This window comes from Jaculus jaculus, chromosome X (genome assembly GCF_020740685.1).
Source record: "Jaculus jaculus isolate mJacJac1 chromosome X, mJacJac1.mat.Y.cur, whole genome shotgun sequence".
NCBI lineage: Eukaryota > Metazoa > Chordata > Mammalia > Rodentia > Dipodidae > Jaculus > Jaculus jaculus.
Window position 1 is genome coordinate 2,977,802 of NC_059125.1, and position 25,414 is coordinate 3,003,215.

A 25,414-nucleotide genomic window follows, 5' to 3' on the forward strand; every position below is an offset into this window, starting at 1 on the left:
AATCCAGAGACTCCTCACTGGTCACTGGTTATGATATCAGACGTCAACTGCACATGTTTGATGTTTGCTTGATGGTTATTGAGTTTGTATTGTTCTAGTCTTTGTTATGCCTTATAGCAGATGAAAATGTTTACTCTGTACTTTTATATGTTGAAAGTATATAACTTGTTTTAATATTTACAGGACTCAGAGCTAAGAGACAATTTTAAATCTCAGATGACAGCTGGGACTTTAGAACTATTTTAAGTTGGTAAAGACTGTGGGACCTTTAAAAAAATATTTATTTTGGTAGTTGTTGAGTATCCTCAGGGTCTGTCTCCTATACCATGGCACTGATTATCAGGAACACAATGAAAGTAGCACTCTTGCTCCTCTCCCCATTCCTCTGTGGATTCAGCTGTGGCTGGGCTGAAGCGTGAGAGGTAGCTGATCTTCTCCAGTCAGGCTACCTTCTGAAAAAGAACAGATTCTTCAACAGAGAGTGAAGTCAGCATAGTTTAAATGGTATAAGCATTATTAATTTATGGAAAATTTGATATATGTAACCTCTCCTTTAGCCAAAGACTGATGAGATCCTGACACTGGAGAGGCTCCTAAGGGCTCACTACTTAAGTAGACTTAAAATTCACCCACCACAGCTCAGGAAATTTTGTGGAAGAGGGTGCAAAAATATCGTAGGAGCCACAGGTTGAGACATCATGCCCAGAGGCATTCTCTGCCCCTGAATAACTGACTGCTGCTCCCACAATGCATAAACCACAACAGCATGAAGAATATCTTGTAACCCTACTCAGGAGTGTTCCCAACAGAACGGGGGCAGGGACGAGGGAAAAGAGGGTACCAACACAGATGTATCCATATGAGACATTTTGTTAATAATAATAATAATAATAATAATAATAATAATACACATTAAAAGAAATATTAAGAAAATGGTAAAAAATATTTGCAAACATAGGGAGACAGACATAGAGGGAAAGTGACAGTGAGAGAGAGAGAGAGAGAATGGGCAGTACAGAGCCTCTTGCTGCTGCAAATAAACTTCAGATACATGTGCCAATTTGTGCATCTGGCTTTATGTGGGTACTGGGGAATCAAACTTAAGCTGTCAGGCATTGCAAGAAAGTGCCTTAACTATTTAACCATCTCTGCAGTCTTGTGGGGACCTTTAAATTTAGACTGAATACAATTTACAGTATGAGATGATTATGAATCTGTTGGGGGCTGGGGTAGTTTGAATGGATGCCCCCAGTAGATACAGGAGTTTATTCAAGTCTGTAATTTAGGTTAAGGAAAGTCTTTTGTATCAGTTCACTTACAGCATTCTATAGTAGTTTGTGTAGTTATACCTATAATTTAACTTGTCCTCTAACAGACTTTTATGGTGATTCTGGTTAATCATTACTATGAATAATGTGGCAATGAGCATTATGCTTATTTCTTTCTGCAGTGTACATGAGCTATCTAGAGTATAACCTCCTAAAAGCAGAATTATGATTTTCATGTATTTTTAGATATTTTCCCTTGGAAGAACCTGTCAGAGCCTCTGGTCCCAGTTGTGCTCACTGACCTTATGACCCTTCATCCTCTACTAATACCATAGAAATGGAGCCTCAGTGGACGCCAGGCAGCTTCTCCAGACAAATCCGGTGTGCTTGTAAATACTGGTATAAACTTCCCTCTCTGTGTGGAAGATGGATGTGCTCACTGCCTAAAGGCAGCAGGGGCACCCACATGCAGAGTGACAGAGCTGCTGAAGAGGGATAGGAGCCAGGAGTGTGTGTTTGTGAAGCCCTGTAGCTATACAATATCCTGGTCATCTCTCCATACTTCAGTGGGTGGGAAATACATAATGTTTCCCAGAAGTTCAGTGGCTAGGAAAGGGAGCAAAGTATAGACCTGGCCTGGAAGGGGACAGTGGGAAGGCAGTGGCAGGTGTCAGCCTGAAAAATTGGCTGTGCTGGCCTCCTTGGAAGAGAGCGTGGGCATTGGGCTCTGCTGAGCCAATGCACCAGATGACAGAGTGGGACTCTCGCCAGCCACTGACCCAAGTAATAAGAGGGCACTTGGCGAGCAGCCTCATGAACACTGTGCCACGTGACCATTTGTGGATCAGGACTTGTGATATTGCCTGATGCAGTCTTCTGTTGTGATGTGCCTTGCACCAGCTTATGAAACTAAAATCCAAATGTTAGTTTTTTGAGGCAAGCCCAACAGACTGGCCTTTTTTATGAGAGACAGTGAAAGTGAGAGCAAGAGAGAGGCGGAGTGGGTAATTGTGTGCCAGGGACTTCAGCCGCTGCAATCGAACTCCAGACATATGTACCACCTTGTGTGCATGTGGGAACTTGTGCATGCATCACCTTGTGTGTCTGGCTTCAGTGGGATCTGGGGAATCGAACATGGGTCCTTAGGCTTCGTAGGCAAGCACCTTAACCACTAAGCCAGATTTCCAGCAAATGTTACTTTTATTGCTTTGTTTTATATAAAAGAAATCCCCCCTAACTCTTTGTATTTCCGTGGAAACCATAATTTTAAGAGCAGAGATTAGAGATTCCTAAATGTTTTTAAAAGTTTAATTTCCATGGATCCAGCATCCTAGTATAATTAAACCTGTAGACCCCCTTTTAGAATAAAGTTCGTAAATTAATAAAACACAATCCATAAGATTACAGAGGAAACCAGTCATAGGGAAATATTATCAAAATGTTTCAGAAACATAACTAGTGAATGTTCTTTTATTGGTGCATTAGACCCATAGTGGGTCTAAGAATGATCACTGGTGTAAGTGAAGCAGAGATGCATGTAAATGATTTTTCACCACAAGTGCAAAATGAACTGAAAATGTCTATGTATGTAATGAGAAATAAATAAAATTCACAGGTCAGCTAATACCTGTGTGGTCTGTTGTCTGTGTTCATACGGGAAGTAAAAGTCATATTTTAGTTCAGAAGATAATAATGTTGTTTGTTCCTATCCAAGTTTATGTGTTTATTATTCCTAGGGATGAAACCCAGGTTGTGCACATGCTAAGCAAATGCTGTACCACTGAACTGTGCCCCTAGCCAGAATTACACCCCCTGAATTATCTCTACCAATTCAAGTTAAGGACCTTTGCTTATGAAGTTAAGCTCAACTTTTCCCCATAAAAAGGGATATGTGGAATTTTTGATTATTCTTGAAATCTACTACAGTGACCATTTATTGATACTTCAAAACCCAGGAAACTATTTGCTTATGGTTCTTTAAGATTCTCTTAGATGAAGCAAGAGAAGTGCATCCCAGATGAGGGTCTTTAGGATTCTGTAGATATTTGTCATCGTTCTTAAAGTGCTTGTGCTTTCTTGCTCCCTCTTTACCTCTCTCTGTCTCCTCCTTCCTTCTTTTATCTTATCTCCCACTTTCCTCTGTTTCCATTCTCCTTTGCATTATCCTTTTATCCTGCTCCATCCTTGCTCACCTACCACCTTTTAACTGTAAAGGTTTGGGGTCTGTTATTGTCATTTTATTTCATTTTTATTTTCAGCCTTTAAAAATAGATATATTGGAGGAAGTGTATTGGAAGGAAGGGAGAAAATCTTGTTTGGGCTCAACAAATAACTTATATTTAGAATCTTCCCTCGATTTTTCCTTTTAAATCCTGTATTCTCATTTCACTTGAATGACTCTGCATGAAACATTTCAAAGTACATCAGACAAAACTCTATAAATATGTTGAATTCTTTGGGACATTTTGCCAATATCAGCCTGGCTGAAGTAGGGAAGAGCCATGAGCTTTATATATTGCTTTTTCTCTTCTGAAAAAAAAAAAAAAAGCCAGACTTCTTCTCCCAGAAAACTAGCTGCCTTGGGGGGAGGTGTTTCCTGGAATGGTCTGGTGTAAGTTTGGCAACTTGGATTGAAGGGTATTCTGAAAGGCCAAAACGAAGGCCTGGGACCAGTCTGAGGAAAGGGGGGAAACAGTTATGTTTAGAGAATTTACTTATTTAGTCTCGTTAGTGTGATTCTTTTGTCATTCTAATGGGGAAGGAAGGATGGTACAAAGAAAATTGTTTGAGCTACTATAAATAATTAACAAAGCTGCCTCCTGACAGATTTACTAATTAGTGTGTAAAGCCCAAAATTTAAAAGGGTGTAGTCAGGTTGGCAGGGAGCCCACCCCCTTATTTACTTGAGAAAACTGAGGCCAAGAGCTTATCATGGTTGCAGCGCTGGACCCACTGTGCTGGTTTCTTTTCTGTAAGCTGGGGGTTTGCTTGATGTGTTGTAATGCTTTCAGTGTGGACTATGTGTCCATGAACAAGAAAATCAGAGTTCACCTGTCCTTTCATGGGGTAATTCATACATCATTTTTTATAAAATGGTCAAGGTAGAGAACATTGAGTTCTTCATGTCCATGACACCCAACTTATGGCTTCTAAGAAAATGTCTGAGCATGGCATGGTGGTACAGACCTTGAATCCTAACCCTTGGGAAGTAGAGCCAGAAGGATTTAGAAGTGCAGGATCATCCTTAACTACATAGCAAGTTTGAGACCCCATCTCTAACAAAGATCAAAACAAATGAGAGGGAGGAAGAGAGAGAGCGAGAGAGACAACCACATTCAGCTTCCCTCTGCAGGAAATCAGTTTGTTATGTGGATGGTCCCTTTCTGTATTATGCTGGCAGGAGGAACTAAGTTTTTTAAAAACAATGATGCTAGGGCTGGACGGATGGCTTAGTGGTAAAGGTGTTTGCCTAAAAAGCCAAAGGACCCAGGTTCACTTTGCCAGGACCCACGTTAGCCAGCTGTACAAGGGGCCACATGCATCTGGAGTTCGTTGGCAGTGGCTGGAGGCCCTGGCGTGCCCATCCTCTGTCTCCCTCTTAATCTGTCAAATAAATAAATTAAATTAAATATTTTTAAAATATCATGCTAATCAGCCAACACTAAGACTGCTTCCAGTGGCTTACTTACACCGGGCACCTGATTTCAGAGTTTCTAGGGCTGAAGAGGTACTAGGTCTGGGATTTCTGTTTTTCTTTTTCAAAATACATGGCACCTGGGCCTACTTACTGAGTAGATGTGGGCATTTGTGAAGACATAGCATCATCATAACCATAATAAGACATATGTGGGAGTTGGTAAATTAGTTGAATTTACTGAAAAAGGTGTGCACAAAAGAGGCAAGAGGTGTTAGGTTGAAAGTTACATGTTAGGTGGAGACAAACAAGTAAAGAAGATACAATGGTACAGTGGAGTGATGATCATGTTAGAGAAAAGCAGTGGTGGTTAGGGAAACCCAAGAAAAGCCTCCCCCCATGAGTGTATATGTGTTCCTCTGAGCAAGTGGAGTAAGTCTGAGTGAGCACACTCAGAAGGTGCGCATAAAGAGCCCTGGGCCTGGACAGAGATAGCTGCCTGGGCTGTGTGGGCTGGAAGGAATCATGGAAGGAAAGCAACCTTGCATTATTCCCTGATGCCTCCTCAGGACACTCTTACAAGCACCTGACTAGAGTAGTGACTAGTATGGGTTCCGGATATGGGGCTGTCCCTCTGGAATCATACCACTTGCTGTCTTCAGGGGCTTCTTGTCATTAGGAGGTGAGAGCCCCCTTGTCTTTAAGCCTGTCAAATGCATTTTTTTATCTGATTTCATTGGTACTTATTTACTTGTGGAATAGGAACCCACTATTAATGCCATTTAAGCATCTTCAGAAAAATAAGTTTCCTATACAAGATAATTATTTTAGTAGGTGACTGTGATGTTTTAAACAAGACCCATTGCAGTGTAATTTTGTGCTTTTGTAAAATCAAATCGATATGGAAAAGCATTTAAATGAGCCAGTGTGTCTCACCCCAAGTACCACTATTATGGGTGCATAACCTGCCACACCCATTTTTGTACTTATACTGATGTGTTTGTGTACACTCATGGAATTGTATTAGGCCCTCAAAAATAAGTTGAATTTTGAATTAATTAATTTATTCACCAATAAACATTTGCTGAATGCATACATACTTTGCTCCATTCTGGGTGATTAGGAGTAAGTAAAACAGTGATGGTACTTATTCTATTTTTATAAAATTGGTTATTTTAATGTACTATGAACAAATTTTATATCAGTATCCATACAGAACATTGTATTTAATGACTAGTAAATATAAAATGATTTATTCAGACCTCTCCCTCTTAGTGAATATTCAAGATGTTCAAGATGTTTTACATAGAGATCTGTATGTATGGGCATTTGCTATTAAAAACCGGGTTGCTCTGAACATTGTTAGACATATGTCTCTGGTTACGTAAATATTTTCTGTCTTTTAAAGAGAACCAAACTTCAAATATGCATACTTTCGTTCATATAAATCATTGCTCTGCTGTTTAGCATGAATCATTATAAGTGGACTGTAAATGTGTAAAAGGAAAACAGTAGATAATTGTTTAAGATTACATATGTTTCACACTACAATGCAGATGGAAAAGGGACCTTGGTGTATTCCACGGTCTATCATTTTTCCATCCCTATAGTATCAACAAGTCAAGATGTCATTGACTTTTTTTGTTTTGTTGTTTTGAGACAATGTCTCGCTAAGTTGTCCTGGCTGGCTTAGAACTCACTTTGTAGACCAAGCTGGCCTTGAATTTACAGTAACCTCCTGCCTCTGCCTCTTAAGTGCTGTGATTACAGGCATTTGCCACCATGTCCAGCTTATGCCACTGATTTACAAGCACACAGTGGTAGGTACCCTGTTTAACTCTGTGTTGAGGCTTTACCTCTCTTACCCTCCAACACTTCTTTTCTTCTTTAGTACCTCTCTCTCAGGGAGTTTGTATTTGCAAACTTATGATCTATAGACAATATATAGAATAAATATTCACTGGTTCTTTAAGAAAACATTCATCAGGGCTGGAGAGATGGCTCAGCAGTTAAGGCACTTGCCTGCAAAGCCTGACCTGGATTTGATTCCCCAGTACCCACATAAAGCCAAATGCACAAAGTGGCGCATGCATCTGGAGTTCATTTGAAGTGGCTAAAAGCCCTGCTGTGCCTATTCTATATCTCTCTTCTCTCTCTCCCCTCCCCGAAATAAATAAGAAAACTTTTATCAACATTTTTCATAATATACAATAATGTCTTTTGATCATAGTCTCCTCCCATTACTTTCTCATGTTCCCCTCCCCTCTCACCCTTCCACTGAGCCCCTTCTTCTTTCCAGATAGTTACTCTTCTATTTTTATTCCATGTTTTTGCTCACCCCTCCCCTATCACTCATAAAAACATATTGATGGACCCATTATTATACAGGTTTGTGCAAGTAACAACAGCTGCTGTGAGGTTATGAATGCAACAACTACTTTTAGTCTGGGGGACTGTATTGTAAGCACTTCTCGTCTTTTGGCTCTTACATTCTTTTTGCCACCTTTTCTGCAATGGACCCTGAGAAGTTATGATAGAATGGTCTTATTTAGTGCTGAAGACTCAACTATCACTTCTTAGCACTTTGAGTTTTGAGTCTCCCCAGTAGTCACCACCATCTGAAAAGAGAAACTTCTCTAACCTGAAGTAAAAGTAGCACTAATATATGGCCATAAACATAAATATTTAGAGGGTAATTCGGTGGGCATATAATATATCCATTTAGCCAAACAATTTTAGTGTCTCCTCCTCTTGGACTTACAACTGTTCTACCCATAGGCTTTTGACTAGGCTTTCAGTACCAGACGTAAATTCCCTCTCATGGAGTGGGTCTCAAAACTAATCCTAGAACAGTTGGTTACCTCCATAACACATGTGCCACTATTGCATTCGTGGACATATCTTTCCTGTCTAGCCAGTTGTGTAGTTTGCAGGGTCCACTGCTGGCTAAGACTGGTGATGACTTTTCTCCTCCAGCAGGCTGTTTATGCAAAGACCACATTTTCTATCTCAGGATGAAAAGGCAATACAACCTAAACTAAATCAATGTGGACAATTACACATTTCACCTGGGACATCACTTTCCAGCACTGTGACAGAGCTGGTCATCAGAGAGGAGTCTTCTATCCCAGGTCTTGCTTGATTTGTTAGTGTCATACAACTGAAGCATGCATTTTCTTCAGTAGTAGGTTCTTACCATCTAGTTCTGGTGGGCATCCAAGAGTATTAGCAATCACCTGTATTATTTGGGTATTTGGGGGGGGGTTCCTCCCTGACAAGTAACTCACTGGGAGGTATTCCCACCATTGACACTGAAGTTTCCTTATAACAACCTATGGATTCTGAGTGCACCCTTATCCACCTACAAAGGTTACTTTTACCCAAAGTCTGTTTGTCTCTCTCATTAAATTATGATTTTTTTTTTTTTTTTTGGTTTTTCAAGGTAGGGTCCCACTCTAGCTCAGGTTGACCTGGAATTCACTCTGCATTCTCAGGGTGGCCTCGAACTCAGTGATCCTCCTACCTCTGCGTCCCGAGTGCTGGGATTAAAGGTGGGCACCACCATGCCTGGCTTTTATGAATGTATTTTAATTAGTTCACAAATAAGTAGTTTTTCATATGGCTTATTCGTAACATCTTTAGTTTTTTTTCTAATTTTTTTTTAATTTGTTTGAGAGCGACAGACACAGAGAGAAAGACAGATAGAGGAAGAGAGAATGGGCGCGCCAGGGCTTCCAGCCTCTGCAAACGAACTCCAGATGCGTGCGCCCCCTTGTGCATCTGGCTAATGTGGGACCTGGGGAACCGAGCCTCAAACCGGGGTCCTTGGGCTTCACAGGCAAGCGCTTAACCGCTAAGCCATCTCTCCAGCCCACATCTTTAGTTTTGTTTAACTCTCCTCTTAACTTCCCACTTCTTCCCATTTGTTATTTAATCCATCCATTTGTCAAGAATGAGCAGTGCATCTATTCACTGAGATAGATGCTAGGTATTCTGTACAAACCAGAGAGGTTTATTGAGCCCCCAAAGAGGGAGTAGACTCATCAATTGAAGAGGATACTATGCATATCTGCAGTTTTGACTGCATTTTGGCCCCTCCTTACCTGATTGCTCATCCCACTATACTTTTCAGGCTTTATTATGTGTGCCCCTGTTTTCTGTTGTGCTATTAACCAGTTTCATGCTTTTTCCCTCAAGCCATCCTCCATACCTTGACACCTAGTATTTCTCCTTAAGTCACTGTCCCCGTCATACCTGATTCCATGCTTCCCTGTTCAGAGATTTCCTCTGAATTCTCACAGCCAATGAAATGAAGTCTTTAACCTTAGCTTGGCACCCAGAATCACCCCCTCCTACTGTCCACAGCTTCTGAGACCCGCTCCCAACCTCCCTTCTTGGTAGTACCTTGGGTTGGTGGAAGAAGAGGGCTAGAAACCACAATCTGTGCCTTGGACCAGTTACCCACTCTTTGTCTGCTTGTCCATAAAGATGGGGCCAACACCTCAAACCTCATAGGATTAAAGTAAGGATTGAGGAAAGGCACTGAAGTCTTCAGGACAAACATGGGTCCTAGCACATAGGAGCTCCTAACATGTTCATTTACTCCATTGCCCAGAAGATGAAGTTGATTTTCTATATGTAATGTTGGTTTCTACCTGCCTTCCTCCTCACTTTTTATTGCTCAGAAATCCTAAAAAATGAAACCTGTCTGGTTCTCATTTTTTTATGATGAGATGGAAGAAAGTGAGGACTAGCATATCTGTCACTGCTTTTCAGATGGTCCCTTCTTTTGAAGTAGCAGGCAGGAGGACTAGAAAGATGGCTTAGCTGGTAAAGTGCTTACTATGCAAGCATGAGGACCTGAGTTTAGAATACTAGCACTTACATAAAAGCCAGGGATACCTGTAACCCCAGAACTGGGGAGGCAGAGACAGGAGCATCCCTATACCCACACACACATATGCACTTGCATACAACACACAAACACACACACACACACAGAGAGAGAGAGAGAGAGAGGGAGAGGGAGGGAGAAGTAGCATGTGATGCAAAGATGTTGGTAATAGACATCCTTTTGGGAATCAAGGATGCTCATCTCTAGAGACCACACAGTGCTGGTTAGTTTACTTACTGCACATTTCCATGTCATCTGTTCTGTTGCAGCCAAGATAGGGGTTGCAAAGAAAGACCTAACAGGTATCTTTTTTGTTGAGGCAAGCCCAACAAATTGGCCTTTTTCACGTGTGAGAGAATATGAGAATGGATGTGCCAGGGCTCCCAGCCATTGCTGTCAAACTCCAGATGCATGTGCCACCATATGCACATGCATGTGTGACCTTGCACACTTGCATCACCTTGGGTGTCTGACTTTATGTGGGACCTGGAGAGTCAAACACGGGGTCTGTAAGCTTTACAGGCAAGTGCCTTAACCACTAAGCCATCTCTCCAGCCCAAGAAGTATCTTTTATTATGGAATCTGATTGGCTTCTGAAGCGTCCTTTTCTTTTTTATGCATCTGCATTGTTTGCACATTGTGTGTGTTTGTATAGTGTATATGTACATATGTACATGTGGGTGTCAAAAGATGATCTTAGGTAATGCCATACACCTCCTTTGAGACAGGGTCTCTTATTGACCTGAAGCTCACCAATTAGGCTATTCCGGCTGGCCAGTGAGCCCCAGGGATCCTCCTGTCTTTGCCTCCCCAACACTGTAACATTTTACATGGCTACTGGGAATAGAACTCAGGTCTGCATACTCATGAGACAAGCATTTTACCAACTGATGTATCTTCCCAGCCTGGTGTCTTTCTCCTTCTTTGAGTTGCATTACAGTGAAACAGTCTGGTGAATAGCAATATTGCCAGTAGAGGTTATGATGTAGAGTCTGTATCTCTTCCCCTCCATCCAGAATCCATTTGTGTCCCAGGTGAAATGTGTAATTGTCCACATTGATTTAGTTTAGGTTGTATTGCCTTTTCATCCTGAGATAGAAAATGTGGTCTTTGCATAAACTGAAATTTCCAACTCAAGGACAACTTGCTTTAAGAAGCCAACATGTTGTTCAGTAACATGGGGAGTTATTGCACCCCAGCAGTGTCTGCTAATGAACCATAGCAGATCTCTTCATATTCTCCACTCTCTTGCCTCCAGGAATCATTTCCAGAGCTTGGAATTGCTTAGTGCATCTGTTCCAAAGTCCTGTGGAGTAAAATCCCATTATAGCAGTATTCACCAGAGTTATGTAGTAGGATAATGCCATTAGATGTTTAGTCATCTGATTTCTCTCCCTTGTGGAAAAAGATACCAAAGGTAGGCCCTAGAGTAACATGGTCATGGAAAGGTCACATTGACTCTTGGCTAGATGTTCTTCCTTGAACAAACACATCTGCCTTGATGTCTCTGCACATTGGCTTCATGGTAGAATCACCTGAGGAGCTTTTCAAATCCAGATTTCCAGGCTACACTCCAGACCAGTGACATAAGAATCTCTAGAGGTGAAGTCCAAGTTTTGATATTTTCCCTCTTCTTCCTCAAACTTTTGAGAAAAATTTCAGATGCGTAGAAGAGTTGGTACAATGAATACCCACCTAGGTTCCCCAGTTGTCAGCATTTGCCATTTTTATTTTGTATCTACAATATTCCGCTTTTTAATAGTTATTTATTTGAGAGAGAGAGAGAATGAGAATGGGTACACCAGGGCCTCCAGCCACTGCAAAGGAACTCCAGACATGTGTGCCACCTTGTCTATCTGGCTTTATGTGGGTACTGGGGAATCGAACTTGGGTCCTTAATCTTCCTAGGCAAGCACCTTAACTACTAAGCCATCTCTCCAGCCCCCTTTTTGTTGTTTTTGTAAAAGAATTACAGAGTAATGTATAAACATCTAGACACTTCATCCTTAAATACTTCAGAATATGTTTGCTAAAATTGAGGACATTTTGCTGTACAACTGAAACAGAATTGATGCACTTTGGAAATGTATAACATTAATATAATTATAATAATGTAGAATTAGTCCATGTTTAAATTTTCCCAGTTCTCCCAATAATGTCTTTATATTACAGTCTTAAAAGAAAAAGAAAAATAGAACCCAGGCTGGAGACCCACATAAGCCAGATGCACAAGGTGGTACATGCTTCTGGAGTCCCTTTGCAGTGGCTAGAGACCCTGGTGTGCCCATTCTCTATCTGTCTCTCTCTCTCTCACACACACAAATAAATAAATAAAAATTATAAAAAAATAACCCAATTAAGGATTATGCATTGTATTTAGTTGTCATATTTTTTAGTCTCTTAAAAGTTGATGTAACATTTGTATATACTTAAGGCATATCTATTTTTTTTTTAAGTTTTTTGAGGTAGGGTCTCACTCTAGCCAAGGCTGACCTGGAATTCATTTTGTTGTCTCAAGATGGCCTCAAACTCACAGCGATCCACCTGCCTCTGCCTTCTGAGTGCTGGGATTAAAGACGTGCACCACCACACCCGGCTAAGGCATATCTTTTAAAAAATATTTTATTTTTATTTATTTGACAGAGAAATGGGGGCGGGGAGAATAGGCATGCCAGGGCCTTCAGCCACTGCAGACGAACTCCAAACCTGTGCACCTCCTTGTGCATCTGGCTAACGTGGGTCCTGGGGAATCAAACCTGGGTCCTTTGGCTTTGCAGATAAACGTCTTATCTGCTAAGCTTTCCCTCCAGCCCAGGCATATATTTTTTCAATCTAGAATAGTCCCTACTCTTCATAATATTTTGTGATATTGAAGTTAAAATAAGAAAAAAAAATCAGGGCATTTTTTTGTGTGTGGACTGTCCCTCACTTTGGAATTGCATGATAGTTTCCTTATGGCTAGATTGAAGCTAGTGTATGTGACAGAATATCCCCGTAGGTACAGCCAATAAGGAGGGACATGATGTTTGTCAAGTTGCCTCATGATTGGCAGTGCTAACTTTGATCAATTGGGTAAGAATATGCCTGCCAGCCTTCTCTATTCTAAGGAGGTGGACCATTTTCTTTGTGATTTATAGTAACCTGAGAAAAATACCTTGAGGCTCTTTAAATATCCTAATCCCCAGCAAACTTCCAATCAGTAGTTTTAAGAACTATTGATTCTTGCCAGAATGATGACTATGACTATTAAAGATTCTGAACTGGGTTGAATGGAGAGGCACTAATATGAACTTCCAGTAGAATGGATGGGAACAGATTCTCAGGGAGTTAATTGAATAAGTTCACAGGAAAAAGGAAATTCCTTACTTTTATGTTTTCTTCTTATTATTTTTGGCTTTTCAAGGTAGCATCTTGCTGTAGTGCAGGCTAACTAGACATTCACCATGTAGTCTCAGGGTGGACTCAAATTTATGGTGATCTTCCTACCTCTGCCTCCTGAGTGCTGGGATTAAAGGCATGTACCATCATGCCAGGCTTTTTATAACCTTTTCAAGGGGAGAGATTTTTTCACTAGAAATGAGTGAGCTAAGAGGTGGACACAGTTTGGGTTATTTGCTGGTATATATTGATTGTCAATGTGTCAGTACCAAGAATCACCAGTCAGAGATAACTAGATTAGGTTTACCTCAGGGCATGCCTATAAGGGATTACCTTGATTTGGTTAATTGAGGTGAGCAGATCCAATTTAACTGTGGGCAACACCATTTCATGAGTCTAGGCTGGGTTACTGGACTGTACAAAAAGGACTGAGCTGTCTGAGTACCAGTATTTCATTATTCTCTGCTTCTTCACTGTGGACTGTAAATGACAAGCTACCTCCAGCTCCTGTCACCATATCTTCCCAGCCACAATAGACTGTAACATGGAACTGTATCTGGAACTAACACCTTCCTCCTATAAATGGATTTTTGCCGGGTGTTTTGTCCCAGCAACAAGAAGGTAACTAATACCGGTTGCTAGTGTTAGGGACTAGGAAAAGGCACGGAGTAAGTTGTAAAGTCAGAAATCAGGACTTTAGCTGGTCCTGCTTTCTCACACAGGCTTCCAGCTCTCTTTCCTTGTACCTGGGATGAGAAAAGGATGATACAATTGGTATGACTACTTGTCTGTGTGGTGCTGGCATCTGTCCTTTTACAAAGACAGCAGCCTATATCCTAACAGTTACTAAATAGTAATCATCTGTTTCTACCTTATCTGTATTTACTAGTCAGTATTCTTTTGTCACAAAAGAGCTATCATTTCTCAGCCCTTAACCATCTAATCATATCTGTCTATCTGTCTGGATTTCTGTCTGTTGAATGTACCAGTGTTACCTTATGATTTTATTGGAAATGAATAAATACTAACTATCCCACAGTACATTCTGTTATTTTGTCAGATGTGCCCACTGAAAGGCCTATGAAGCCAACTCTTGTGTCCTTCTATTAATTTGATGTAACCTGATATTTGTCTATTGTCTCATCTGGTATTTTTTTTTTTTTGCCTCAGTCATGGAAGAAGCCATTTTATATGGAGACCTAGTTCCTTAGAGAGTACCATTTAGGAAGGTAAGGGCAGTTTTATAAAGGCTTCCTGGGTAACTTCACCAGTGAAGTATTGTGCTGATTCATTACCCCAGGTTCATATTTTTGTGAACATTATCATGTGGGGAGATAGCTTTAAATGCAGGGCTCTAGCTGCTGCCACCCCAGAAATTGAGCTCCATAAATCTACCCTGGACTTTTTTGTTGTTTTTGCACATGTACAAGTGTGCATGTATACACACACACACACACACGCACGCACGCACGCACACACAAACACACACACAGTGTGACTGGGGTTGCTCACCTGTGGTGGCTAGAGTGTCCTATTCCTTTGATCTTCCACTGGGTCTTGATTGAACTAATCTTTTTCTTTTTTTTTTTTTAACTGATTCTGGAGCTTGCAGGACTTGGTCAATTCTTAGGTCTCTACTCCTCTGTGAGACCGAGTTACAGGAACCTAGCTGTTTTACATGGGATCTGGAGATTTGAATTCTCGTGGTTTCAGGGCCTTCAGGCCCTTATTCTTACCTAGGAAGCACACTTAACTGCTGAGCCATCTCTCCAGCCCTACCCTGAATTTTAAAAACTATAAATTTACTTACACACACACACACACACACACAGAGAGAGAGAGAGAGAGAGAGAGAGAGAGAGAGAGAGAGAGAGAGAGAGAGAGAGAGAGGGAGGGAGAATGGGTGCACCAGGGCATCTTGCCACTGCAAAAAAACTCCAGTGATGCAAGCAACACTTTAAATCTGGCTTTATATGAGTACTGGGGAATTGAACCCCAGGCAAATAAGCACCTTTAAACACTGAGCCATCTCTGCAGCCTATGTATTGTATTGTATTGTATTATCTATTTTTAACAGATTATACTCTTTTATTTTATCTCCACTGTTCCTGTTTCCATGGGGCCCTCCTCTTCGGAGTTATAGGATTTACTGTGGAGTCATGAAGGCCTCAGTAAGTCCCAATGGGATAATGGGGGATTGATTGTCCCTCAGTGTATTGCCACCCACTCTATGGCTTTTAAAATCTTTCTGCCCCATCTTCTGCAATGTTCCCTGAGCCATGGCAGACCTGTTGGCACTCTGATTTAGTGCTGAGTTCTTTGTAGCCTATAGATTTCTGCTTTGATAGGTTGTGCTTGATCACTGTCTGCCACCATCATCCTGATTGTCACATCAGCAGTAAGAGCAGCTTTCATGGTGCCACTTCCACTGCAGGTTCCAGCCCACATATTTTGATGTTATTTCCCCAATTATCCACTCTTACTTCTCTTCTCATCCACTAAAACCTTTCTTCTTCCCAATTAATCTCCATCCTATTTTCATGCCTTTTTTGGACTAAGTGAGTTAAATTGAGGTTGTTTGCATGAGCATGGTTTGAAGGTTATTTATTGGACTGTGGGCAAATTATTGGTGGCTACAACACTGGATAGCCTGAATCCTCTCCCCAGCAACCATTAGCTGTTATTAGCTTCTCTGGGAGGTGTGCAACCCTGCACTTTTAACATTCTGGAGAAAGTTCCAGAAGTGACCTTTTGAACACTAGGAATTAGGGATTTCTGATTTTCCCCTTCACCTTTAACATTACTTTTTAATTTTATTTTTTGTTTATTTATTTTTTTATTTATTTGAGAGCAACAGACAGAGAGAGGAAGACGGAGAGAGAGAGAGAGAGAGAGAGAGAGAGAGAGAGAGAGAGAGAGAGAGAGAGGGAGGGAGGGAGAGGGAGAGGGGGAGAGAGAGAATGAATATGGGCATGCCAGGGGCTCTAGCCACTGCAAATGAACTCTAGACACGTGCATCCCCTTATGCATCTGGCTAATGTGGGTCCTGGGGAATCGAGCCTCAACCAGGGTTCTTAGGCTTCACAGACAAGCACTTAACCACTAAGCCATCTCTCTACCCCAACATTACTTTTTTTTAAAAGAGATATTTTTATTTATTTATTTGAGAGACAAATAGAGAAAGAGAGAGAATGAATGGGCACATCAGGGCTTCCAGCCACTGCAAATGCACTCCAGATGCATGTGCCACTTTGTATATCTGGCTTATTTAGGTCCTGGAGAATTGAATTGGGTCCTTGGGCTTTGCAGGCAAGCACCTCAACCACCAAGCCATCTCTCTAATCTAACATTACTTTTTCTCTTGCAATATGGATTACAGTATACTGTCAGTTTCCCTGGGCATGTGGTAAGGATCCATTTGATCAACTCCATGGAGTCTTTAAAATATCAAATGATTTGAACCTTCAGAACTTTCTTTTGTCAAAAGAGATGGAAGAGGTTAAAAGTTGACTGTGTGCATGTTGGAGGTTTTCAGTTGACCCAACGACTTTTTTCTTCCATGACATTATTTGTTATATTTTTTGTGGTCATTGGATAAATTGATCAAGTAATGTTTTCACATATCATAAGACCCCAGGGTGAAGACTCCAAAATATCAATGTATGTATTGCTTCTGGGACTGAATCATAGTTTACTTTTTGGTTTCTGAAGTTTTATTTTCAGGGAAGGTAAGTGTGCTGTGGCTCCTTTCCATACAACTGATGATGGTTCAATTTCCAGTCTGCTCCTGATTGGTACCTTTTCACTTTCTGATCTCACCTTTTAACCATGTACCATGTTAGCCCAGCTAGTTCTTTCTTCATTCTCAAGACAGAGCTGTGAATTCCTATTAGGAGTAACCAGCTGCATAAAACGTATCTCTAGAATTATATCATCTGGTTTGAAATCTAAAGCCTTCTACTTATAAGCTGTAAGAACTCTGATAAAATACTGGATCTTTATCAAACTCCTTGCCTGAAAAGGGGTCAGTAATCTACCCAGAGGTTTGATGTGAAATAAATGGGTAATACAAGTAAAGTATCTAATAGTCTTAGGTATTAAGTAATCAATAAATGTTAGATGCTGGGTATTTTTTTAGTCCACTTTTGAAAACAAATTTACTGAGATTTAATTCACATGAAATTATAGACCTTACACTTAAAATTAAATGCCTTTAAATAGATTTGGGTTGTATGTGTGTCATCATACCCTACTTTCAGAGCATTGCTGAAAATCGATGAGGCTCTTTTTTTATCAGAAATTCTCCTAAGGCAACATAATGCCATCTATTAATCTATTTTATGTTTATTATCTTAAAGTTCCAAAGAAAGTTCCTTAAAATTATTTTTATTCAGATGGTGTATTTGTAGTGTAATTTTTATTGACAATTTTCCAACATGTACATAATGTATTTTGATCATAATCCCCTCCCATTATTTTCTTCTGTCCTCCATCCCCCTTCTACATGGCTCTTTCTTTTCTAACTAGCTCTTCTTCTAGTTCAATCTCTCTTTTTTGGCCTTCTTCCATCATCCATGATGACATGTTGATGGGCCCACTGTGAGGCCATAAATTCAATGGCCACTTAAATGTCTAGAAGACAGTATTCCAAACACTTCTCTTTCTCCTCTTGCTCTTACCTGCTTTCTGCCACCTCTTCTGCAGTATTCCCTGAGCCATGGTGGATATGATAAACATGTTCTATTTGGTGCTGGGCACTGAGCTGTCATTCTTTCTCAGCACTTTGATGAGTCTCTGGTCTCCCAAGTCTTTAATGCTATTTACAAAAAGAAGTTTCTCTTACTGAAAGTAAGTGCAGGACCATTGTTTAGACATACACATAAATATTTAGAGAGAAATTTGATGAGCATAACGCATCCATTAACCAAGCAATAGTAGTTTAGTGGTTGTTTTAACTAGACTTGTTAGTGTGCCTATCTTGTCTTAAGTGTGTACCTGTATTCTTGCCTGTGATTGTGTACTCATGTGTATTTCATGGCTAACATACTATAAGGCTATAAAGCAGGGCTGACCAAATGTTCCTTATTTCAGTAAACCATCTGTGCATACACATTTGCATGGTTTTATATCTATTCTGTCTTTCAGGTATGTATGAAGAGGGGCCCTGCTTAGGAAACAGTGACACAGAACACTGACAGTGGTGCTGCTACAAATGAGAAAACATGTATTTTCTCCACTTTCTAGTTTTTGTAATGTTGTTGTAGTGTGTGTGTGTGTGTGTGTGTGTGTGTGTGTGTGTGTGTAAAACAGTCTCATGTAGCCTACACTGGCCACAAACTTGTTATGTAGCTGAGGCTGACCTTGAAATGCTGATCCTTCTGGTATCCTGCTTTTGTTCTCCAAATGCTAGGAATATAGTGATATTTTGTATTTTACTGAGACAATGTTTCAGTCTGTAGTCCAGGCTGGCCTGAAACTCACTCACTGTGTAGCCCAGGCTGACCTCAAACTTGTGACAATCATCTTACCTGAGCCTCACACGTGATGGGATTACAGGAGTGAGCCACTATGCCAAGCTATATAGTATTTGAGAAAACACATAAATGGCTGGAGAGATGTCTCAGCAGTTAAGGTACTTTATTGAAAAGGCCGACAGCCTGGGTTCAATTACCCAGTACTCACATAAAGCCAGATACACACAGCAGTGCATGTGTCTGGAATTCATTTGCTGTGGCCAAAGGCCCTGGCCTGCCCATTCTCTCTCTCCTCCCTCCCTCTTTCTTTTATTTTTTTAAATTTTATTTATTTATTTGCAAGAAGAGGTAGAAGATAGAGACACAGAGAGAGAATGGGTATACCAGGGCCTCCAGGTACTGCAAATGGACTTCAAATGCATCTGTCACTTTGTACATCTCACTTTATGTGGGTACTGGGGAATTGAACTTGGATCATTAGGCTCTACAGGCAAGTGTGTTAACTGCTGAGAAATAGCTTCAGGCCTCTTTAAAAAAAACATTATATTTATTTGTTTGAGAGAGAGAAAAAGAGACAGAGAAAGAGAAGAGGAGGAAGAGAGAAAATTGGCGCACTGGGGCCTCTAGCCACTGCAAACAAATTCCAGACACATGTACCACCTTGTGCATCTGTCTTTACATAGGTACTAGGGAAGCAAACTTGGGTCCTTTGGCTTTGTAGGCAAGTGCTTTGACCACTAAGCCATTTCTTCAGCCTCTTTCTTCTTCCTTTCCCTGCAAATATATAAATAAAAATAAAAATAAAAAACCATAAAGGAGGGCTGTGGAGGGTTGTGATCATGGTATATTGTCAGTATTTGTGGAAGTTGTCAAGACAATGTTAAACACAATTGTTTTTTTTTTAATTAATTAATTTATTTATTCATTTATTTGAGAGTGACAGACACAGAGAGAAAGACAGATAGAGGGAGAGAGAGAATGGGCGCGCCAGGGCTTCCAGCCTCTGCAAACGAACTCCAGACGCGTGCGCCCCCTTGTGCATCTGGCTAACGTGGGACCTGGGGAACCGAGCCTCGAACCGGGGTCCTTAGGCTTCACAGGCAAGCGCTTAACTGCTAAGCCATCTCTCCAGCCCTACAATTGTTTTTGTAGACTCAGTTTATTCTGTAGGGAGGAGAAAGCCTAGTAATGTGTGTTAAACCAGAGTTTGCATCAAGAACTCCATATTCAGTTTGTCAAGGCAGGAAGAGGTAGCTCAAGCTATGGGATTCTAAATCCCAGTCATGAGCATACCATGTTTATCCCCAGTTCTCAAAAAACAAACAAAAAAGGAAATGATGTGTTTGTAATACTTTTTTGAGGATTGTTCAGACTCACTTGTATACATCATGGCAATATTTGTGACAGAGTCTCACCGTGTAGCCCAGACTGGCCTCAAACTCATGATCCTCCTGCCTATGTAATATTGGGTCCAGGAACATGTCATCATGGATGATGGATGAAGACAAAGTACCAAGAGAGAAAAATACTGAATTGACATCCTTAAAATTTGTGATATTTAGATGGATGGAAGCAATTGGAATACACTTTCTCTCAATGTCACACACCCTATCCTTGAAGTGGTAGGTATATACAAGTTGACTCCTGGAAAAACAGTAGTCCTATATTTGAGCTCTCTATAATGAAAGCTGTTGTGAAGACCTGGGATGTTGTCACATGCTGTTACAGGAAACAACCAGTACATATTGCAGAGAATTCATACCTGGATATAAATTTGAATTAGTTCACCCAGGACTGGAAAGAGACCTGCACTCAGGCTAAGGAAATACCGATACTTACCAGAGTGGTGATATAGGGCAAGTCACTGATCTCTAGTTTCCTCATTTGCAAAACGGTTGCTCATCCTGGCTCCTTTGCAACTTACGTAGTTGGCCCAGTGTGATGTTTCTTAGAAGTGCTTTCAAAGTAACTACAAGCTGGTGGACATGGTGGTGCACACCTGCAGTTCCAGTATTTGGAATGCAGAGACAGGAGGATTATGAGTTTGAGACTAGTCTGGGCTACATAGTGAGACTCTGTCACAAACAAACAAGCTCAAAAAAATTATAATAAGCTGTCCCAGCGTAGGGTGAATACCAGTTCCTGCTTGAGCTCAAGTCAGATGGCCTTTAGCATCCTGCTCGGAGCCCTTTCCTCATGCTCTCCATAGGGACTTTCCTCCTGTGTTGGCAGTGTGTCTTACAGGATTTTATGCTAAAAGTTGAGAAAGAATTTTGAGGCTTTTAAAATAATATTGACTGGCTCTACAGAGAGAAATTAGTGAATGCATCGATAGCAGGCAGGCCTTTATGGAAGTCCAATTTATAGATCTGGTTCAAAATAAATCTGATGATTGAGTTCAAGTTCTGAATCTGTTGGATTAGTTATTTTTTTTCTAAAAAACAGTCTCACCATTGCCATTTGTGTAGTATTGAGTAAAAGTTATGCTTTGCAGGGTTTTCTTAGGGGATATGAACTTGCATATTAAGATTTTTGGTTTTCCTTTTTTATTATAATTATTGGTGCATGTTGACTAAATATGGATTTAGCTAACACTGAGTCTTCCATTGTTGTTATTAAGTCATTTTGGTTGGAACTTGGGTGACTTCCGTGGTTGTCATTTTGCAGACATTTGTTATTTTATTTGTTTCATGTTCAGATTTGTGTCTTCAGGTTTCATTTCACCTTTACTTCTAGAAAATGCAAACTTTTAAGGATTCGGAGCACTTCATCTTAAGGGTTGTATATGGGGCAGAAGGGCACAAGAGGAGCACTGAAATGAGCTTGTCACTTAGATGGTCTTGCCTAGAATGGACACCTGCATCTTTTATAGTACAGAGGAGTTGATTTGTCATCTATGATGTCAGGAGCTATGGGGTAGTAGTAGTTTTTTGTTTGTTTGTTTTGTGTATGTATGTGTGCATACATGTGTGTTCACATGTATAAGGGCAGGTGCATACCTGCCACAGAATGAGTGGAGGTCAAAGAATAATTTCGAGTGTTCGCCCTTATTTGAGGCATGGTCTCTTACTGTTGTTCAACACTGTGTTTGTTCCCCAGGCTGGCTGGCTTGCAAACATCCAGGAAATTCTGTGTCTGCCTCCCTTATCACCATAGGAATGCTACAGCATCTGACTTTATGTAGGTCCTGGGAGTCGAAACTCAGACACTCATGCTTACATGGCAATTGCTTTATATACTGAGGCATCTCCCCAGCTCTGTTTGTGTATTTTTTTAATATTTTTATTTATTTATTTGAGACAGAGAGAAAGAGGCAGATAGAGAGAGAGAATGGGCACGCCAGGGCCTCCAGCCACTGCAAACGGACTCCAGATGCGTGCGCCCCCCTTGTACATCTGGCTAACGTGGGTCTTGGGGAACTGAGCCTCGAACCGGGGTCCTTAGGCTTCACAGGCAAGCGCTTAATCGCTAATCCATCTCTCCAGCCCTGTTTGTGTATTTTTGAGACATGATCTTACTCTACAGCCCATGCTAGCTTCTAACTCAGGATTCTCCTGCCTTAGCCCTCTGAGGGCTTGGATTACAGGCCTGCACCATCACACCCAATTCTAGTGGTGTCCTTCTTAGCATTGCATTTCCATTCCGCTAGCCTTGCACCTTGGAGAAACAAGGTGAAATGGATCCTCTAGCCTACAGAGAGCCAGGCCCTCCTTAGGGTTGCATGGCTCAGTCCGCTGACAGGCTGCATTGCTCACTTACAATTGGACTTGAGAGCTCTGCATTTGTTCATGTTAAGATTCAACAGCTTGTGACTTTGCACAAAGGCGTAGAAATCATTAGTGTACTCACTGGAGATGTGATCTGACAAGATATTGATTCTGAACTTCTGCCTGCTTCTCTGTTTAATCCTTTCTTCCTTAGTAAGATACAGAGAGAGAAAAATGAAACAGAACTAGGCCACACTGGCTTTTGAAAAATATTGATCAGGGAGCACATAGCTGTAGTTCAGACACCTTCCTTTTTGTGTGATGCCATGCTGTGTGGGGGCCTAATGGGGCCTGTAATCACCCCTGCAGGGACTTCTTTTTCAGGAAAAAGACGAGAAAAGAAAAAGAATCCCCAGAAGCAATACCCAGAAATAATTTCCACGTTTCTAAATGCATTTCTTTGAAGTCGTTGATCCCTTTGGTTTTCTAGGCCGTGTGGTGGCATGAAGAAGTGGTATGATGGTCAGCTATGAGCAACAAGCCTCTGAACATTTTCCATCTCACTTCCTAATTTCTATCACCTCTCGCTGGCATTGGCCTCCACCGCTGCATGCCTGTATGTTAGATACACACACCCACCCCACCCCACATGCATGCTCATTCTCATCACAATGCACATGTGTGGTATAGATGTGCTTTGTTTGGACAGCTGCATCTGTATTTGCACCAGCTATGAGTCAGTCTCCCACCGGGTGACTAACATGACATAACCTTGAGTATCCTCTGGTCAAGTGAAGTGTGATCTTGGCTTTTACTTTGATTTGCCTGGGTTGGTTCTGTGAATGCAGACAGGGATCCTGTTAATGGATCCCCTGGGGCAGAAATAGAGCTTTTAAACCCCATGGGACACTTGAAATGATACCAGGTATAGGGTGAATTCAAAGTGGTAGCTGCTTATCAGGCCCAAGTTCTAGTGTGTTGAAAGGGTGGCACTGATTTAAAAAAAAAAATGCCAGCACACCTCCTCTTTTGCTTTGCACCTCTGGGGAAAACACCCTCTGCCTTTGCTAGCCTTAAAGCAGAACATACTTGTTTCCCTACTACATCTCATCAGCTTTTATTATAAACCAGTAGCAGCAAATATAAAGCCTCATCCCTGGAAACCTGTTTAAGGCAACACTGTGCTTCAGCGCTTCATGGTGGAATTTCTGCCTTCTGCACCAATGGATCAGTTTCTCATAACCATGCCTTCCTGACCCAGCAGCTTTTGAACAACCAAGAAGCATTGCTCTGCTTTCTAATGCCTCCCTCTCTAAGAGACCAGGGCTGCTGTGCCTCTAGCCATGTCCCAGGCAGCATATTTGAGACAAGTCAGCTTAATTTGCCTGCATGCCTAGAAAGCATCCCTTTAGAACCTTAGTTTCAGAGAAGAATTGTATCTAAATATTTTGCTTTTTCTATCCAGGCGAGCGACGGAGGCGCCGATGCCAGGTGGCATTCAGCTACCTGCCCCAGAATGATGATGAGCTTGAGCTGAAAGTCGGTGACATCATAGAAGTGGTAGGAGAGGTAAGCAAGTGGCTAGTGGCCTTGTTGCCTCATGTGGCCATCAGACCCACCTGTTCACCCAGCCCCAAGGATCCCTTGCTGCCAGATGCACAGCTCCACTGGCCTTAATATGGGATATTGGAACTTGCAGAGACCTTAGAGAACATCTGGTTGAGTTTCCAAAAGAAACCAGTTCTTGTAGAGGAATGCTTATAGACCAGTTGGGGTCAGATGTAGGACCATTGACTTTGTAACACAACATGCCAAGTACCATTGAAATCCCACCAACTTTCTTTCCTGCTTTAGTTAATGAGAGACTGGGGGATCACATTGATTGAGATCTATCTCTAGAATGTAGATTAAATACTCATTATGGGGAAAACTGTAGATTTAGGGAGAAGGAAAAGAAGCAGCATGTATTTAAAGACCAAGCATGTAACAGCTGTGATGATATTCTCTTTTTTGTGGATCTGAGATCAAACTCAGGGTCTCACAGATGCTAAGCAAGTGCTCTACCACTGAGCTATACTCCCAACCCTATCATAGGGTTCTTTGTACATTAGCCCACTTATTCATTATGACTACTTCATTGTATAGATAAGTAAAGGCCCCTAAGAGACTCTTATCAGAGGCAAGGCTGAGGGGAAAAGCCAGGTCAATTAACTCAGAAAACTCTCATTTCTACTGTGTCACTTTCCCATTTCCTTTTTTGTCCTATATATCCACAACCATCCCTGCTGTTAAAATGTTCCTGCAAGTACTAGGCGGGCTGCCCAGGTTCTACTCCTTCATGCCTGGGAGATCCTGGGCCTTCCACTTAGAACCTCATCGTTCATTCTGATTCAACACTTCCCTTTGTATACAGAAATATAGTTTTCTATTTGCTTTTGTTTCCTAAATATCACTTAACCTGACAGAAGCCCACAATGTAGAAAAGAAAGATAGAATTTTAAGAGGGCTATAATAAGCGAATCATCATGTGTGTAGAAGGGATAGAATTGATCCTAGAAGCTGGATTTCTCTGACTCATAAAACCTAACTTGAATCTATGTCTGTGTTTTTCTTTTTTTTTTTTTTTCACTCATAAGTAAGGGATCTGTAAGAACCATGGGAGAGCAAAGCATTTATAATGACTGAAAGCATTACTAGATTAAGATGGCTAAGTCAGGTGCCAAGCTCAGTAGTGTTCAACATTACAATAAGACAGAAACCTTTGAAGTTATTTTTTCTTTTATTGTTATTATTAGATATGGACATATTTTGTATGTAAACATCACATGTTGGTACCATACTTTCCCTCCTCCCTGCCCCTTTTCTGAAGAGGCCTTTCTCATTGGGGATGCAGGTCAACCCATGGGTATTTTGGGTCATGCATTATGGCGGGGGGAGAGGCAATGTTTCTGTGCAACATGTCCCAATTTGCAGCTCTAACAGTCTTTTCACCCCCTCTTCTTCAAAATCCCCTGAACTATGCTGGGAGCATTTTAAGTCTACTTCAGTGACGGGCACTT

At 41.1% G+C, this 25,414-nt stretch overlaps 1 protein-coding gene across 5 annotated transcripts in view; it reads left to right on the forward strand.

The window, feature by feature from the left end:
* The window catches only part of Sh3kbp1 (SH3 domain containing kinase binding protein 1), a 446,513-nt gene that overhangs the window by 205,613 nt on the left and 215,486 nt on the right, over window positions 1-25,414 (forward strand). For all 5 annotated transcript variants that reach the window (XM_045140550.1, XM_045140551.1, XM_045140548.1 and 2 more), the window contains one exon: window positions 23,821-23,924. In XM_045140550.1, the coding sequence (XP_044996485.1) occupies window positions 23,821-23,924 (104 nt within the window). The remainder of the gene's footprint in view (window positions 1-23,820; window positions 23,925-25,414) is intronic.